General features: G+C 39.7%; 1 protein-coding gene across 1 annotated transcript in view; it reads right to left on the bottom strand.

Annotated features, from left to right (window-relative positions):
* CLASP1 (cytoplasmic linker associated protein 1) overlaps positions 1–20,136 on the bottom strand; it is a 189,013-nt gene that overhangs the window by 15,223 nt on the left and 153,654 nt on the right. Inside the window, exons 33-38 of the mRNA XM_074828769.1 lie at positions 18,792–18,935; positions 17,411–17,517; positions 8,449–8,599; positions 7,134–7,380; positions 6,175–6,368; positions 4,336–4,464 (exon numbers count right to left, since the gene is read on the bottom strand). Of these exons, the coding sequence (XP_074684870.1) occupies positions 4,336–4,464; positions 6,175–6,368; positions 7,134–7,380; positions 8,449–8,599; positions 17,411–17,517; positions 18,792–18,935 (972 nt within the window). The remainder of the gene's footprint in view (positions 1–4,335; positions 4,465–6,174; positions 6,369–7,133; positions 7,381–8,448; positions 8,600–17,410; positions 17,518–18,791; positions 18,936–20,136) is intronic.

The raw sequence follows: 20,136 nt of genomic DNA, 5'->3' as shown, positions 1-20,136 counted from the left end.
CCGAGCTGTAGCACTTGGCAGTTTCCAGCATGGACTATGTATCAATTAACCTTAAAGACTGTGATCATTTATAGTGCTTTTCCTCTTTATTAGGCTACATTTTGTAGAAACCTACACAGATCATGTCATCATCAGAGGACAGTTGCAAATCATCTTATAAATGTCAGAGGCCAGTCTAAAAGCACCTCATACTAACAATTATCTACAGTTAATGGATAGTTGTGACTTCTTCTTTTTCACCTCTTTTAGAGGGTTACAACAAAGAATGTTACATCCCAATTATGCTTATAGACCTTCTGGATAATAAAAGACCAAAATTAGATATCTTAAGACATGGCACTATATCCTTTTCTTACACATAGAAAATACACATCAGGTAGGTCTATAGGCTTAGTCGCAGAGAAAAACAGAGTGTCAAAGACAAGCAGGGAATTAGCTATCCTATGATTTTCTCTTTGTAACCATTTTGCAAGCTAATGAACTATCTCTGTTTTAATGTACTCAGTAATAGGAACTTATACTCATTTTGCTGGTATGAATCTGAAGCAATGTCATATCAATGGTACTGGGTCAGCAGGCAGCATCTCTCCTCAGTTATGGGTGAGTAACTACACTGGAACAAATGAGTTAATATTAACTAATTGGCAACAGAAAGATGGTTCTCTTCCAAATAACTCCAAACAAAGAGTGATAAAAATCAACAAGATTTAATACCATCCACAACTTCAATTATGTTCTAATGCTCGAAAAGTAAGTGAAAGGCATTTACATGTCAACCCCCATAAATATTTACAGTTATGACTGAAGCAGGCTTGACTCTTCACATCACCCCATTAAATCAACAGCATCAAATAGACTGTTATACTACAAACAGTGTAAAAACAGGCTGAAGTCAAAAATGCAAACTAAACATGGTTCCCAACCCAGAGTCTTCTAGTCTGTAGCCTAGGGCTACATTAAGTTTGAACCCCCATTGAGGTCTGTGCTTTGCCAATCTCCTGCGTTTGCACTCATAACAAGGCGCTACCCAGCATCCAACTCCATGTACCAAGTTTTCCTCTCCTGTGTCTCTAGGAAGAGAAGTAGTGCTCTTAGCTGTGCTGCTTCACTGATCCTAGACCTTGCCTTCAGCAACAGAAGGCAGGAGAGTTCTAGCCATGGCAAAGATCCAACCTTCTAAAGACTTCTGCTTGGAATTGGAAAAAAAGACAATTATCTAGGCATCCCAAAATACCTAACTATGCTAACACTGCTTTGATACTTCCAATTATATAATCTGGAATAAAACCACAGACCCTTTTTGTTTCAAACAATCTTTAACTAGATATTGGCACTTCATTGGAGGAGAGGGTGGTATTTGCTGGTTGGTGAATATGTTGGTTAGAATTTGTTATTTGATCCCTCCTGGCCACGCTGAAGAGCAGCAATATTGGAATTTGGGTAGACAAATGAACCTTCTTGATTTCCAAAGAACTGCCTCTTAGTACAATGACTTCTTGGAGACAGTACCCAAGATTAACAGTTCTGTAGTGTCCTCCTCTTCAAATTCTTTTTGCTTGGTCACTTCAGATTGATTCTTCATGGGTCACACACAATGGAAAATGTGAGCAATAACAGGGCAATTAGCAGTCCCTGTGCTGAAGAGGAAACTCAGGTAAGACAGACTGAAACTGATACAGCTTGCTCAAAACAGTCATTTTCTGCTAACTTATGCAGCGTGTAGCACACCAAAGGATCTCAAACCATAAACCAGGATCACTCCTGTCTTCCACTACAATGCAGAAGCGGCCCAGAAGCATAACATGTAGGAGTGACATCCTACCAGGGCATCCCTGGCACAAGGATTAACACTTTCCTAACCAATTATATAGCAGCATTCCTTGAAATAGTTTTTACAGTCTAGAGGAAGATTTTATTTTATGTAGTCTAAGGATGGTACAACACTGCCTTTAACATTGCTCTGATTTACTGAAAAAGAAAACTGTACAACAGACCGCTCAGATCTTCCCTTTACTTCTCCATCTATTCTTTGAAAGTGCCCATCAATCACAAACTGGTGAATCTCACAAACTTAATCTCCTGCTCAGTGGGATCAAGTCAAGCAGCTCCTCCACCCCTCCTAGAGAGAGCAGCACTGCAAAATCAGCAGCGAGAGCGAGCTGGAGGGCCACTACGGGATGGGAATTTGTGACCTTCTGGCTCAGGGCTATGAGTTTCACCAACTGAGCCATACTCAAATGGACCCTCAGTTAATTTTTCACAGACTTAACTGAATGAGCAAGCCCTAGCTACAGGTAAAAATACCTACAGTATATTCCCAGGTATATCTTTAGCCTAGCTCATGTAGATAACCCAAGTGCAGGTTGGGAAACCTTTCTTTGCTTCATGAATGCTGATGTTCTCAAACTACTGACAGAGAGATGATGCCTTTCATGGGCTGCATCATGGTTCCAAAAGCCCCATTTAGACAGGGATCACAAAATACACATGCATAGAATGAAAAATCCAGCACCAATGTCACCACTTAATACAACTGTGCATACACAACGCTTTAGCAACAGACAGCAAAACAGGAATATACCTGCAACATTCTGCTATGACAGCGGTCACCCAAAGGTCTCATTGCAGCACTTGCAAATAATTTTTAATTATGAAGATGCTATGCAAAACTATTGTAAATCAAAGGTATGCTAGGTACAGCACAGCAGCTACTTGCTAATAGCAATACAGCTCAATTATTCTTCTATAAAGTGCCAGAACTCACATCTCTTCACTCCTGGCTTGAGCCTTGCTTTCTCTGTGGCAGACTTATTCTTCTCTGCTTTTCCTCAGGAGGCATCTCATGCAAATCCTGAAGAATCTTTCCATACCACAAGCATGAAGAACACAGTGTGGGGAGTAGAAAGGCATAAAGTGTCATGTTTTCAACATTGTTCTTGATTTCTATAAAACCCACCAGTCCCATGAGGACAGTGAATTCTGAAGGATGTTAAAAAACAATGCCAGAGACAATCTGGGAAGGTCCTGCTAGAAATGGCTGTATTGGAGGACTCTCAGAAAAAATACAAAGGGCACTGAGTCAAGGTGAGCTGAGAAGTATGCAACCAGGAAAACTTGCCAATAAAGGGCACTCCTTCAGAACATAATGTTTGGTCTGACTGCTTTATCAGGAAATTAATTTACAACTGCTTCTTATTACTCTGAACTGAAAATGACAGGAGTGCAAAGGCTCTAACCAAGGAGAGGAAGGTAGGCAGAGTACAGCAGTCCTCATTCACTAAAGGATTAAACGTTTTCTACTTTTGCATTTTAGAGAAATCCAGCCTGTTAGTTTCTTTCCCTGAGGGTGTTTTTTGTTTTGTTGTTTTGATTTTTAAACAGTACAGTTACTGCTACACACAGCTAACATAACCTTGTGCCAGTTATGCAATGCTCTGGAGCAGTCTGATCTATACAATGATCTTTTTCATGGCCAAAGCTCTCCAGGCGGAGATGTCTAAAATTGCGAGTTTAGGACAAGCCTGTTGCAGAGAAGAATAAGTGTCTTAGATTTCAAAGCAAGGCCTTTGGTAACAAAGCCATCACAGATATATAGAGAAATTCATGTGGCACTTTTCAAGGTTTAGTTCAAACTTGCAACATGCACAAGGTAGACTGAAAGATCCAGCTTGGAAGTCAATCCACAAAGATTGACTTTAAATGTAATTTGAATTGATCTACCTCAAAAGTTATCATTATTTCCCTTTATTTTTGTTTTACTCAAGAAGAATACTTTCAGTTTTACATACAAGTTCTCTCACAAAAGGAAAATACGATTTCTTCCTCTACCCCAGCTTCTTTTCAGAAGCATAGCCTCTTTGTTAATTTTCTCCTGTTACTCACCAGTTCCCAGGTCTCCAGCATGGACCAATTTCACCAGTCAGTTTTCACTAACAGTTCTGCCTGAACATGGGCTTTGTGTTTTCCAGTACATTTCCTATCCTTACCCGTACAGACAGAGGGAGCGTGCTTCACAAAATTATTAAACATGCACTTTTCTACCACAGGGTCTCAGCCTCTCCCAGAATGAGCAAAGAAGTTCTGGGAAGCTGATAAACAGTGGCCTACAATTCCAGATAGCTCCAAGCCCACTTAAACAGCTCTGTCAGTCTCAACTTTTTTCTTCCCCGCTTCAGCACATAAAAATCCTGTCTATTCATACTTGGGAGACTTAATATTAATTTGTTCTACTGTCAAGATGGGTCAATGTGTTTGCCTGTTACGTCTCACAGGTCCTACATTTCTTCAGCAGTTCCATATTGCTTTCCCAGTAGCAACACTGAAAGGCTCGCTCACCTCCTTGTGGGAATCCTTATGTGCTTCCAGTGTTTTCATGATAGTCAACTCTGCATAGTTCTTAAACCTTGCTGGCTGGTTCCGTAAGATCTCTCTCAGGACCCGCAGCGCTAGGGCTCTTATTGAATGCTGTGTCAAGAGAAATCCACATTAGAAAAAGTCAGTTCTCAAAACTGTAGTTTGAAGTAAATTCTCATGGCTCCCTATGGCACCAGAAAGCTTCTATTGCTCTACGAGCTCAGGGGAGTGAGCAGTGTAATCAATATAACTAAAATTCAGAATTGGTCTCCTTGCTGGCTTTTGCACAAAAATTCTCATAAGCAGACTGCTGTCATAGATACAAGAAAGAATCAGAATGACTCTACTTTATTAAATTCCGTACTCTTTTGGCGCTGAAGCACAAATATGTACCCAAAGCAGCACGTCTGCATTACATGAACCTACAAAGAAGCTCAGATCATATTTGTTTTGCCCTTCTTCTTTTGCTTAGCTTTGCAGAGAGCAAACTGGGCTCCATCCATGCAACAAAGCTGTTTCTCATGTACTAATGCAGTAAAATCGATTATCTTCCTGTAACTGCTATGGAAATTACTTTCAAGAACAGTTAAGTCATTGTAGTCAACACTGACCTGTATGTTAATCCTTTTTATCAAAAGATCATTAGCAGAAGGGATTTATAATACCTGCTTTAATTTCATAACTGTTATATCAAGTTTTTGGCCTGTAGCCACTCCAAATAGATCCTATCATTTCAGCAGAGGTATCTTTCTTTACTCTATACTCAGTCTTTAAATCATGTCCTTCGCTATTCATCTACAAAATTCATGCAGTAGCACAATTCACATGTACTTAGATAAAGCCACCATATCTTCTGATAATGTGTGATGATGCTGTGATTAAACATGTAGGACTAGAGCAGCTCCATGCTTATACTATAAACAACAACTGAGCCACCTACACTGTCAGCCACCTACACAGTTTCAGAATTAAAATTCCTGAGAGCATACCATATACTTCACAAGGAGTATAAAAAATAGAATTGATTTTGAATCAGATGAAAGAAAAAAGGAAGAGCTGTGAGTTCTTTGGTGCTCTGAAGCCTAAATATTGTAACATTCAGATGGAGCACGGCTCTCATGTGAAGGCGCAGCAGGGTACTGACCCCTTTACCAATTATCATTGTGCTGCGAGCTGAACAAATAGCCCCAAGTGGAAAAAGTCTAGTCTGTAAATTACCACTTTGATCAGTTATCAAATATAAAACTGTGGTAATTACGCAACTTTTTTTTAATACTTCAAAACAAGATTCCCTATAAAAGCAGTTTGTTCGTGATGACATTTTTGCAAGACATATAGACCCATCCCATGAAATCTAATATCCTGGATCTTTAAATCACACAGATTAAAAAAAAATAATTAATCTATTCTAGAGTGCCTTTACTCTCCCTTTTTGGGGAATGGGTATGACATATTTAAGAGCTTGTAACTTCATCCTAACTCAGAAGGGAACAATTTTTGAAATCTTGATAGTTTTTGTACTAGATAACTATAAAAAGATAACTCCTTTTCTGATTCTAGTTCAGTTTCCTAGTTATTTGTTCCTAACACTCTGGAGGGAGGGGGAAAAACTGGGACACTTCAGAGTAGCTTAAAACTCATCATTGAACACGCTGAAAATGAAAGCAGAATTGTCAACTTTCAAAAGAAAAAATAAGCAGTGCAGCATCACTGATGAGATGCTGTACCAATGCAGCAGGATTCATTTAAACTAGTGGGGAAGAACTAGCACCCTAGATGAAGCAATGTACAGGAGAGTTCAGACAAAAATCTACATCTCACATCTTTGTCTCCAAGCGTTTCCAGAAGCAAGAGCAGAATGGTTTTGAAATGCTCCTCCCAAACTCCGAGATTATCTTCCCTTGTGATCTTTAACAGTTCCAGGAGAGCTCCTTTTCGCTCCTCCACCCGCTCGTTGTGGTTGGAGAGCTCTTTCAGAAGATCAGCCACCAAATCTGAATGGTCAATGGGTACTTCTAGGACAAACAGAAGCAAATCATTTGGGGAAATGAGGAAAAAGATCAAGGATGCCAAGATTACCAACCCTCTACAGAGCAAAGTGCATATAACAAGCAGCCCCTCAAAAATGCATCAAATTCCAGGTGGCCTCAGTCAAGCGGGCAAGGTATTCCAACTAGCCCACAATTTCACCACAGTTCATAACACAGCTCATGAATCTGCACATGGCTTCTAATGAACCAGGAAGAGATGATGATTGAATTTCATCCAGTTCCAATAATTACTTCTACAAGATGAGAACTGCCACAGTTTTTCCCAGACACACACACCCAAAACCAGCAATCACATGCATGACCTTTAGATCAAAGTACAGTGACTCATCGATGTACTGCAAAAGAATAAAGCTAAGGTGTAGCATCACTTAAATGAAGTGAAATGCTCAGTAACAACGAGCTATTGAGAGAAATGTTTCAGTCACGAAGAGTGGAAGGTCCCCAAAACCGCGTCCCTACAGATGCATTTAGATGCTTAAGGGACTAGTTTGAGGGAAACTTGAAGCAAACGAAAATTAAAACTCCGGTATAACATCTTCTCAATAGCCACAGATCAGGTTCTGCTGGTACATGAGAACACAGAGTGTTTCATACCAAGCCTCATCTCAGATGCAAGGTAATACACAACATATGTATGGGCAGGTACATCTCCGAGAGCACTGCCCATACACAAATATACCAGAAACAGAGTGTGGTGTCTGCAGTTTTATGAGATACACTGATACAAACCATCCCGAAGCTGATCCATGTCATCATCGAACACTGCTTCCTTCAGGGCAGTCTTGTCGTAAGTGTTAATTGTGTCAGCATAAGGATAGGGGTTATATTCTCGAGCACGTGGCCCTGAAAAGGCGCGGGGAGGCTGAGTGTTAAGTAGAGAGGTTTTGTTATCTAGAGCCATCCTTCCCCCTTCTACAACATCACTGCTTCCACGGACATCACCAGTAGGCACAGCGAGGCCACCATCTCGAGACACCTGGGGGATCAAACAGAGAGAAAAGACATGAGACCGCTCAAATTCTGTGGAAGATGTAGCTTTTTTGGAGTTCACCCACCAACACGAAGAGGCATAGAATCATTTACATGTATATAATATTTGAGTAAAACTTAGATTACCACCTCTTGCCCTTATATAACTACAACTGTTCCAAAAATATCTTGTGATTATAGGGCAAAAAGCTATGCTAACATTCCTAAATCTAAGTTACTATTGCTAAAACTGCACAAGCTGGCAAAGATCATAAGCTCTGAAACAGGACCAATTTGCTAAGAAAGGGAAAGGAAGCAAAAGCAATATCCTCCTCATGAAAGTTCACAACCCATTGACTGAGGAAATTGGATGATGCTTTGCAAGCTAACAAGAAAGGAACAACTGAATGGTCTCAAAGAAAATCTTGGACCAAGGATTTTTAGCTTTGAAGGCTAACTTATCTACCAACATAAACTTGTTTGTCCAGATAGGAAGCAAAACTGTCACAGAATCATAGTATATCTCAAGTTGTAAGGGACCCAAAGCAATTATCGTTTAAGATTCCCACAAACTCTGAAGTCCATAAAACAAATGGTATCTCACATGGCAGATAATTCTGTAACCATTCATGCAGCATAACATACCATACAAGTTGTGCACTCAGAGTGATTATGGGTCCTTTCTATATCTGAAGTAATAAGCCTGTGAGGGAAACCACCCATGCATTTTAAGAACTCACATCTCCCATTACAGACCTGACTACACACACTCCATGAAAAAGCTATCACCAAGCCATGCTGAGCCTGAGAAACAGTACCACTGTTTCCTTCATACATGAGACTCCTACAGAAGCCCAGTGAGCACATTTCACAGGAGACTAGAGTTCAAAGGGAGCAAGGGACTACATTAGTGGGACCCCATAATTTAGATATAAGAAGTTAGCAACGAATAAGCAAAACACACTTGCAAGGATACAGGAGGAATAATGGATTTTGTACACTAACAATCCAAAGCCAGGTTTGAACATAGTGTTTTAAAATTTCACCTACCTGCAGACATTAATAAAATACTTACAATGTCACAGTCTTTCTTTCCATCACGTTTGATTGGTTCATTCAGGTCCTCTTGACTACGGAAACTAAATTTTTCAATCGCTTCTGTGACTCCACGAAGAGAGCTGTAGATTTCATCAGAATTTAGGTTCTCCGTGTCATAATCCAGCATACTAAAGACCAAACGTATATGAAATGTTACATATGAAATTGGAATCCGCTTTTGACTGTCAACAAAAATAATGCCAAGTTGGAGACAGATGATTTGGCATACCCTTTCTAACAGTGACTTGTAACAAAACATGGATGGAATCAAAGCAGACTTCACATTTGAGCCTCCCCTCAAACAGGGCTAAATCCAGGAGAAGCTCCACTGAAATCAGTGGCATTACATCACTGTGAGCAGAAATCAGGTCCACTGTTTGTTACATTCCACAGCAGTGAGTGTGCTAGCTTCTGTGAACTCAACAAACCTATCCCCAGCATGGTAATGGTGTTATTTAAAAAGGAAAATAAAGAAAATCAATCACCATGAGAACTCAAAGGGTTGTGACATCTGGTGGAAATGAAATCAATGAAATTTAGTTTCATAATATATCAAATATATTCTATCAATGGATTCAAATGTGACAGATTTAAATAGAAAGGAAAATGTATCTTGATGTAAACCACAGTCTAATATATCCCATTTTCATTTATAGAGGAGTAAAACCAAAATCACTTGCACGATGCCTTGATAAAAGATGCATTTCAGTATTGAGCCTAAGATAGGGAATTCTCTCACTCAAATCTGATGCTTTCTTGCAGTCTGTCTGTTCCTCTGAAATTCCTCCGCAGCACAAAGCCACACAAGTTTGGGATTCCTTGAGGAGTTATCCAAAATTAAGTTCCATGGAAAAACGCCTGGCATGAAAGGGCAGATGATATGAAAAGATGTGGCTAAGAAGAGAAGCACCTACAAGCTTGGCGAAAATGAAAAGGCATTATTGGCAGGGCTTTGCTCTATCTAGAACTTGCATGACAATCAGTTTTCCAAGAGAGATTTAATGAAGAGACCCAGTAACTGAGAACAATTTCTCTGGGTGAGTCTCAGACCTTAGTAGAGCCAAAAACAAATAAACCAAAAGAATTTGAGACATTTACATCAAGTTGTTTGTCAATAAATGGCAAGAAGTGGCTCCCTACAGGGGTGAATTACTATTTCTTAACAGTTTGGGAAGGACGACAGGATGGGTTTGGAGAAGGATGGCTGAACAAAAAGCTGTGTTCCTTTTCCACAAAAGAAAGATTCCCTATGAGGTGGGTTGCAAAAAAAAACCCAAACAGAAAATCCCTTCTGAATCCTCGGTACACAGCTATTATTTTCAATAGAACTAGAAGTAGGATGTTAAATATCCAGAACAACTGCTTTTTTTTTCTGGAAGAAACTCAGGAACTTCAGACAGAAGATAAGATTGGTGCTGTCCGATTCCTTCGGGATTAACACACTGAAAATAGCCATAATCCCTGGCTCCCAAGCAACACGCTCGCACTACACTCACGCAAGCATCAGCAGCATGTATTCTGGCAGAGAAACCAAAGAACAACTACCCAACTTTAAACAATGTCTGTCAGACCAGGAAGAAAGAGAAACCACTTAAAGAACAGACCAAGATCAGGAAACAAAAGCTGTTTATAAACCTACAGAAGTCGAAGTATTTAGGGCTTTTCAGACAGCTGAATGACAGTAATGTGATGGCTTTCCAGACAAAGTGAAGGCAGTTTTTAGAGTCTATGTAAGTATCAGGCAGGGATAGGAAAACATTTGTTTCATATGGTCTCAAAAATATTAATTTTTAGCTCAAGCATGTTTAATTCATAGATCTTACAGGGTTCTTCATACAATATTTAAGCGAACAATGAAACCGCCATTCAACAAGGTATACATGTGACAGTACCTGTGTACCCACACCAAGACATGACATGACTTACCAAAGGTCACACAATGAAATCAATGGCAAAACCCAAGAAATAATCACAGCTATACTGACACTAAATCTTCTGCTGAAATCTCTTTTTTCCTCAGGGATGAATATTGCCCTACACTGCTACCAAAGAATAGATCAAAGTACACTCTGCAATGCTAAAGGACTAAGGCAATTTCTCAACAAAAAACACTGATATGATGCATTTTTCAAAGCACAAAACCAAATTTCAATAAACATCTAAAGAATCCAGTGATTTGATATGTTAAGAGTAAGCCTGTGTAGGAGACCACATTATGGTTGTGTTCGACATGAATGAAAACTCTACATGTGAACACACACGTCTATTGACAGTATGTGCACTGGAATACTTCACAGACAACACGATGCAGGGAATAAAAAATAAAATGGAACTACACTCACCTTTCAGGAAAAAAAAAAGACACAAAAGGAAAAAAAAAAGTTATGACCCATGCAGAAAACTAGAGGAAAGTGACAGGATGAATAAGAAGTGAGTAGAGATGAGCAGTGTTTAGGGATGTCACAACATTATTTTCCATCTTCTGCTGCACTAAAACAATGCAGCTCTCTACAATTCATCAAGATACAATTTGGCAGTTTTCCAGTCTGACATGAAATACATTTTACTTTCATAAACTATTATTCAGTTTCCAATCCAAACTATGTATAAGTAATCAACAGTTTAGCATCCTCAAGCAGTACACAGTAACCCACTTCCTTGCACTTTCAAGCTCTGGGCTGGAATATATATATGTCAATTTATTCCAAACCTTTGTGTCATCTAATGAAAGGAAGAAAAAAATTCTCAACTAGTTTAACTCCAAAAATCAACATGGATCTCTTCCACAGATATCTTTGTGTCCTAGAAGAGTCAGAACATGGATTTAAAGTTCTAATTCTGCAAGTTTTCACAGAGGTACAGACTATGGGATTCTGTTTTCTCTCTCAGATGTCACAGATTCCCAGATTTTGAGCCCTCAAAGAACAATTTGTTGCTTTTCTTTCAATAGTTTTTTATTAGGAACTTCTTGCTTCAACACTATATATATCCCTTCCTCAGATAATAGGCAAATTTAAGTCAGGAGAAACCACATCTACAGAAAGCCTGTCATCAGGGCACAAACTTAAAAAAAAAAATCCAAGGAACTTAATATAGAGGTCTGACAAATCAAATTTGTATTCAGAAGGTTTTTTGATTAAAACCAGTATACAGCTTTAGTCCAGTATACTGATTAAAGATCTGTATGCAGACTGGAACAAAATGTGAGGGCACAGGAGGAGGAAGAGATGTCAAAATTGCTGATTGATAGCCTCTAAATCTTGTGGTAAGGACAATTTTAATTTCAATACTACAGATTTCCAAGATGTTCCACAATCAACACTGTGTAAGCAGCTGGTAAAAATCATATATGCAAGCTTCATCCTCATTGTCCTATGGATATTCACTACTGCAGATGTGAAAACACTACTGAGCTGTACTTGCCTGTTTGAAAGTACTTGTGTGCTGCTTGCACAGTGTAGCCAAGTTGAAAGACCTTGTCCATGCTATCATAACAAAACCACTGCCTGCTGAAAGTGCTCAGCAACTGTGTTCTGCATTGGAAACCAACTGTGAAACATATACCCATTCAGGAATCTGGCAAGGAGGAAGAGTCTGGAAAAATCCACTTTTTTTTTCCCACTTGCATGCCACATCTTCCCCAAGCAGCAAGCAAGCAGCTGCCTGTCACCTCCACTCTCTGAAAGCTATCATCATCTCTTTTCTTTTTCCAACCAAAGTCTCTGCAAATCATTTCCCACATTTGAACAAACCCCACAGTGTGAAAGGTAAATAATACTGTGACACCTCAGACAAGTTGGTTTAACAGGTAGCTTGTTACCTGGGAGAGTAAGAGCGTCTGAAAGTCTTGTGGGAAGGAGCAGTGGGGATGGAGTTAGGCTGAGAAAGGGGAGGGGGGTGCTTCGACAGCCCATCTGCACTCCAACCCCAGAACCGACTGCCGTGATCAGAGGAGAAACGAAAGAGAGAAAAAAAAAAACAGAGAAAGGAGAGGGAGAAAAAAAAGAAACTATAATCTGAGTGGCTTAGTGCTGTTATGCTGCCTTGGAGAGAGAGAGAAAAATTAATAGAAACAAAATTAACAAGAATACTCCCTTGAGCCTCACAAGTCATTGTTTTGGCCTTTATTATTCATTTCCACTTTTATTCCTAACATAATGATATGGTTCACACAAAAATAGTCCCTGCTTGTACTAACCAGTAAATTTTACGAATGAATACAGCCTCTATAAACAACTCTTAAAATGCTCTAAGTAAACAATCCCTGACCACACATCTGTATTCAAACTCTAAACAGGTATTTGCAAGCAACAGGATTTCCCTGGAAGAAAGGAAAGTTGGAGTTGATTTTTTTATCAGACACCCAAAGGTAGCTTGTAAAATTTGGTTCCTGGTGCCTCTAAAAGAGCTTTGCAGGGCTCAAGATCTAATCCTACTTCACCATATTCAAACTGACCCCAAAAATGCAGCAAGTGACAGTCCATCTAGAGTGTAAGTGTATCATGTCAATCAGGGATTTGGCCCAGGTCTCAGCAGACAAACCTGGAAAGACTGGATGAAACCAGCCTCTAAGGCAATTCAGATCTCTCATCAAACTTCCACAAGCCCCTTCTGGTTACTGTTTGATCCTGTGTCTTTGGGTCAAGGCATCCATTCCTGTGCCAATTTGTCTAACCTTTGCTTTTGTCCTGTTCCCTTTATGGTACATGGATTTTCAAAATCATCTTCTAAATAAGAATATAGACGCTTGAGCTGGTGGAGTATTCAGGACACTGCTTTGTTTCTATTAAGTTTAAGCATACTGTCTTGGAAAGTCACATTTGTATACACGCAAGTGAAAGATATTGCAGATCAGAAGCGGCAAACAAATCAAGAATTGCTCCAGTGCAAACAGCAGCAAAGATGGTTGAAAACTCTGAAGAGTGGTGTCAAGAAAGTCACTTGTTAACCAGCAATCCAAAAACATAACTATTACATGCAACTGTTACAGAAATACACCAGATGCCCAGACTGCTGATCAGAAGTCTCACAGCTCAGGTCTCACCTACCTGCAAACGTGCCACCAAACAATGCAGGGTTGTCCTTATTGTATAACATGGGTGGCTTATTTTAATTCTTTTTCCATGCCTTGCCTCGCTCAACTTAATACTAAAACTGTCAAATTTTATTTTTAACAGTATTTTCTATTGTCAGTGAAAAAACAAGCACGTAAACTTACATAGCCAAATAAAATTGTTAGCCTTTTATTCTGATGCATTTCCTCTAGAGATCTTCAAAGGACTAAACTGTTTTTTTTTTTAATAATTGGAACTACACACAGGTTTCTCAGCTACTAATAAAGGCAGAAACAGTAGGGCATTCATCTAATATGCCTTCAAATATTCCTACAGAATTCTAGGTGAAAATTCACAACCTGAATGTAACATTTGAGATTACAGAAGTTCATTTGCCATTCAGAATGGTAGTCTTACACTAAAGGACTTCACAACTTAGTATCTTCCTTTTTGTCATACTGCATCATTTACTAAAGCTCAGAAGATTTTCTCTGTCCAGCACAAACTCAAGTCATTCATCTGAGCATTGCCCAGGAAACATTCTTTCCTCTCAGTCAGAAATCTGGGGGATTTTTCCTATTATTTTCAAACTTCCCAAGTCCCCTGCTTTTCTTCTTCAGAAAACACCTCTCTCCTCCATAACTCCTCTCCCCAAAAACTGTCAAGACAAAAAAAGCAGGTACAAAGGCAGAAGTAACTCACAGATGCAGTGGATATATTCTAGTGATCATGAAGCAGAACTGGATGGAGGAAATGAAAACAGGAGAAGGAAGGACTCTGGCCAAGGCCCTGAAAGCATGTTACTCTTCTGAAGACACTAACATCAGGAGATACTTAAGCAGATGTTACAATCTGGATAGGCAAATTCGCTGTTTGCATCAAAGTCCAGTTCAACCAAACCATTCAAAATCTATCCGGAGAGCTCAAATACATGTACACACAAATACACACCCCTCCCCAAAAGATCATCAGTCACCTGGAATTTAGTTGTGATGGCAATAATATGGGAGAAGTAATGTGACCTAAGGGCAATGGCATAAACACATACTATAGAAAGTCCGTATCAATGAAGCCTTTCTGATTGATATTAAGGATATCGTCCACAAATGGTTAGTAATATGGGAGAGCAGCTATGCTTAGAAGCATTTTTATATTCCTACAGGACCCAAACTATCCTTTCTACACATATCCCAGCCCCAAAGACATCTCTGTCCCTAGATATGACTTCTCCAATCTGTGCATCAAGAAAAACTTCAAAGGAAAGTACAATCTTCAAAACCAAAGCTGGCATTAAGAACTGGAGATAATCCTTCAACTGAGTGCACTCAGGCTGCGTGTACAAGACATAGGCACAGACAAGGTAAGCAGGGCTCGCACATGGAGCACCCCAGGAAGCAATGGACATACATAACCTTGGTACAACCCTCTGGCAATGGGTCCCATAAAAATGTAAAGCCAAGCCTAGTTTCAGAGGAGGGATACACAGAGAAACCATGTGAATCTTCATCCTTTTACACTGCTATCAGAATGACTCAGGTGTGCTCATTTTCCAAGTTTGTAGATAGAAAAGTGACATTTTACACCACTGATGAAGAGCAAATGACAAGCATTTGTAATGGAAACATGACACAGAAGCATCTATATCAACTGCAATATTGCAGTGCATCCTACATCCTGTAATCTGTTAGCACATCTTCTAAAGTCTTTTTTCTGAAAGGACGACCACATGTACTCTTCAGAAATAGAGCTAAATTCTCCCTTGTTCTGTAAGTCAGGACCATGATCAAACTGTGCTACCCAAGACATTTTCAAGAAGGATGCAGTCCAGCAGAGCATCAGAAGCTACTGCCACTGATTTGCAGTAATTGCCATGACCTTTTCTACAAATAGTAAAAATCTGCAGCTACTGCTCAGAGGTCACTCACCACAAAAAAAAGCAAAACTTCTCCCTTGAATATTTTAAGAGCTTTTACAGCAGCTTCCACCTCCATCTATCATTGAAGAGTAACTTTTACACATCACTCTCGAACAACTAAATCCAGCAAGGAAGCAGGACACGCTTCTTGAAAAGACACCTAAATTTTTGGATCAACACCTCCAAGAACTCCATAGAAAATTGAATGATTGTTTTCTAAAGGAAATTCCTGACCAATGCATCAGTGGCAGTTTTGTCTTGACAACTTAATGGCAGAATGCTCTGGAATTACATGCCCTCCCCAACTACTCCTTGAGAACCTATCACATGGAAAAAAACCCCTCCAGTTTCTAAACCCAAAATGCTAGAACAGTAACAACAAAGTATTAAGCGTACACTGAATGCTTTAATCAGTATTTTGATACGTGCACCCTGACATCAAGAAGTGAGAAGAATGCAAAGACAAATTGCGAAGCAGTGAGCGAAGTGGCAAAACACAGTTGTGTCCCAATGGCAAAACCCAAAAAGCATGGTAAAAGGTCATGGATTTATAAAATAAGTGTCACATGCAAACCTGGCCAGCAAAGCCACAACGTAACCACAGGGAGGAGACATATGATAGTTTATAACTTCCCATGACAGAAATCAGCAGAACAACGCTCAAACTAGTAAAAAACTAAGCAACATAGTTGGAACCATTCCCCTAAAACTCTAACACTTAGTTTCTTAATGAAACCTTTGTAGAAGAAAAAAACTCATAATAGGCAACTTGACCTTGGCTTGCAACCTAGTTTTGGATTACAGCAGATTTAGGGGTCACAAAGATGTATTTAGATATCCAAAATTTTCTCAGGAAACCCCAGGTGCTCCTCATATGCTGCTGGAATTAGTATAACTACTCATTAAAGGCTAAAACCTGTGTTTTTCCTGACACATGGGAACTCACATGTCTAAGCATCCCTCCGGACAGGGTTTAGCAAGTCACAACAGGGCTGATCAACAGATTTCAGTGTTAAGTTACTACACTGGCCTACAAACTGCAGCCCTCACCCAATATGTTTCCTTCTGTCTCTTCCATGATAAAGGGAAGTGACCTTTCACGGAGAGGGCAGGCAGACAAGAGCAGCAGCTTGTAAGCTTTCCCAGAGTGAATCAAAGCTTGTCTAGGTAACAACCTAATACTTTCCTCCAATATTTCTATGGTCCCAGAGCATACTGTTTAAATTCTTATCTGCTCTGCTCTAAGTTTTTATGGAGCAAAACATGTATATTCCCAATATCCAGGAGTCTGTGTGTGCTCAATAAAAGGTTTTGGAGTGGATCAATATATTCTAGGGTATTCTTCAGCAAAACATCAGGTTGCAACAGACCTGCTGACCAAAGGATCAGGCCACTGTTCTGCTGATGAGCAGCCAGAAGAGTGACTTGAGAGGTATTCAGCATTGAAACACAGTGACCACCTCTGCTTGTTTTGCATCCTCACAAAGCATAAGAGGGGAACAGGAGATTCAGTACTTCTCTCAGCAGCACAAGCATTGTACTAGAGCCAGATGAAGTACTGATCACAAGGGCACACCTAAAAAATAGACACAATCTGAAACCCTTGACCTGAAAGTCATCACATACACTTTGTGATATTTGCAACCTCAACAAGACCTCATTTCTAATGCTGCCATTTAATATTACCTTTATTGAACCCACAAATGTGATTCTGGAGAAGGCCTAGTTATGAAAGAAAATTAATATTACAAGACAAGACATTAAGATTATAGAGATAACATGAGGACTGGAACACTGAAGTCAATCACCAACCATGTATTATCATGTTCAAACCCTGTTTCTTTGGAGCAATCTACTGTAAACTTTTGGTCTTGTTTTTGCTTTCAAAGTGAGTCATATTCTGCAAATGCACACTCAGTGTTGAAATCTCTTAATATTTTGCAAGTGGTTTAATTAGCCTGCCGCATTACCTTGGAGACAGTCCACCATGGGAACAGTTGGTAGGTGAAGTTAAGGGGCTGGTTCTGCTGCTGGAGTGCCGGGAAGGAGTCCGACCAAGGGTATTGCTGGGGGAACCCTGGCACAGAAGCAGGAAGACAGGGATTAGCAATGTGTTGCAATGCACAGGCAGGAACACACAACAGGTCCAAATATTACCTTTGTTTGTGCTAGACAAGCTTAGTGCAGTTTTGATTCTGGCTCTTGACCTAAAAATCTGCAGCCATGGTTCACGTAGTGATTAATATGTTCTTGAAGGTACTGCTCTGAGGATAAAGCAAGCACCTGTGCACTCTTCTACAGTCCACAGTACCTGCAATTTTAACTATGCAACATGCATAGCCTGCAAATATTGCCAGAGAAACGGTTTATCAATCCACCAGGCTACCCAGCTTCTCAGACACAATTTGCCAGGCTCCAAAGTATGCAGACCATTACCCTGGCTATTTAGCAATTTAATTATGCAGCTATTTTCCACATTGTCTAAAGCATTCTGATTGTGCTTGCTGGGCATAAGTAAGCAATCTAAATTACCATTTTTCCACTGGCCTGCACAATCATTTATACCACAGCAAAATGAGTAAAAATTGCTCCCAATTCTAACTCTCTTTACACAAAGTTGAAGGTACTAGAGAATCCAGCTCGTTTGCCTGGAAGCCTAATGCTGCAGTTCTAGCTTACACAAAGGTCTACTTGTCTCTATGGAAGTGCAAAGATAGGAGGGTTCAAATTCCAGCAAGTTTCACAAGATTTCCACATTAAAAAGGAAAAAAATGCCCTAATCCCTGCTGTTCTGGGGGGAAAAGAAGTTTAGAAGCACACTTAAATCATCTACTAATATATTCATTTAGAGAGTTAAAAATATGTAAGAGCTTCACGTAAAACCAGAACATAAGGTAAGAGGTGTAGACTGAGAAGACCTTGTAGGTCACATCAAAGATCCTGCAAGCTTCTTAGTAGACAATATAGTTGTTATTAAACTGATTTCAATAGTAGTAGTAAGCCCAGAAAAACTGTGCTATCAGGATCTCTGTTTTAGCCAAAACGTCATTACTGGCAGGATTTTCAAAAGCATCACCAACTTGAAAGCACAAACCCCACCAAATTTTATGCGCTTCTCAGTGATGTTTTTTTTAAAAATCTGAACTGATTATGACTATATTAAATTTAAAAATAACAGAGCTTTTTTGTTTTAATGGTCCCTATAAAAGCAACATCAAACAGAAGCCTCCGTCGCCATATTGCTTCAAGACAACAGTTACAGATAATTTATGCTGCCGAACATCTGCAACAGCTTATCAATGAGCTGGTGTCTTTGGGGCTCTGCTGTTTGCAAGGACAAGGGCCTCTTACCACACTGGTGTTACTGGAGTTCTTGAGGTGGTTGTGCAGGAGCTTGGTAGCACCATCCTGGAATGTTTTTGGCAAGGCACCAAGTAACATGGTAAACTCGGGAGTGTTCAATTCAAAGAGAGAAATCAGGACTATTTGTGCTGCCTGAAAAGAAGAAAGAAAAGACCATCAGTTTTTATTCTTTGATAAAAGTATGCATTCTGTTGGTAACGATCCTTATGGTAAACAACATGTGTTTCATTTAAAAAGAAGACTCCTATACTAGACCAATTTTTGACATGTTCCTTGTGACGTGTCAAGGAATTGCTAACTGCTGTAGTTAACTTTTTAGTTCTCAGAGCTTACAATATACTTTTGCGTTCATATCATTAACATCTCAGATGTGAAGTGTAGAGCTATTCACAGCTAGTGAGAAAACTGTACCATCGTCCTGTCCAGCACATTTTCAATTGAACAGGTTACTGGAAAAATTTACAGGAAACAAATAAAACCAGAAGGTCAGATAAGTATGAAGAATGTAGGACTGCAATTTGTCATTCCTGGGCTATTTTAAGTGCAAACAGGATTAGTTCTTTTCATACCCAAACTCTCCTCTTCCTAAGGATCTGACAAGTTTGTTTCGTCAGATAGACAACTCTGTTTTCCCCACCTCTCCTTGTAAGTGTCACCACTGAGGCTGTTTCAGCAACAGAAGACTCCATCTCAAGTGGAAGATCTACTGGGATGGTGAAAACCACCTTTCTCTCATCCATGGACAGACTAAAGTCCACCAGATTCCCTAAATTTAATAAGTGAAACCAGGGTACCACTGAAACAATTCAGAATTTTATCATTAATTTTACTAGACAGGGTTTGCCCTATCTGCCTGAAGAATACCTGCCAGAACAGGATGTCCACTAACTCCATTAGCAAACATACAGCTCTGTGCATCCTGAAATAAGACAATGGAATCAAATGGGAATGGAAGCAGAATAAATCAGAGTGCATATCTGCAAGAGTAATTAACATCACATGTTCCTAACTAGACTTCTCCAGCAGCGTACAACTCACATGGATTACACCAATTACCTTTTTTTTCCCCCCTGCCTTTGCCTTGAAAATATACAAAAGTATAAAAATTGATTAAAAGAACAATAAGAATGAGGCAATGATGAAGGACCTCTGATGGTCTGCAGCACCACCTTCTCCAGTGGGGGTGTAGCCATTGACACATCAACCTCCAGACTACATATCTGGATACAAAGTAGTGGCTTCAGCTCACAAAATAAGAAGCAAAGCTACACACGCACTTATTCTGTAAAAGCATACATACAGGCTTAGGAAGAGCAGACACTTGTGTCTGACC

The sequence above is a fragment of the Strix aluco genome, chromosome 6, assembly GCF_031877795.1.
Source record: "Strix aluco isolate bStrAlu1 chromosome 6, bStrAlu1.hap1, whole genome shotgun sequence".
Classification (NCBI taxonomy): Eukaryota; Metazoa; Chordata; class Aves; order Strigiformes; family Strigidae; genus Strix; species Strix aluco.
Note: the sequence above shows the minus strand (reverse complement) of the source record. Positions and strands in the feature narration are given on the sequence as shown.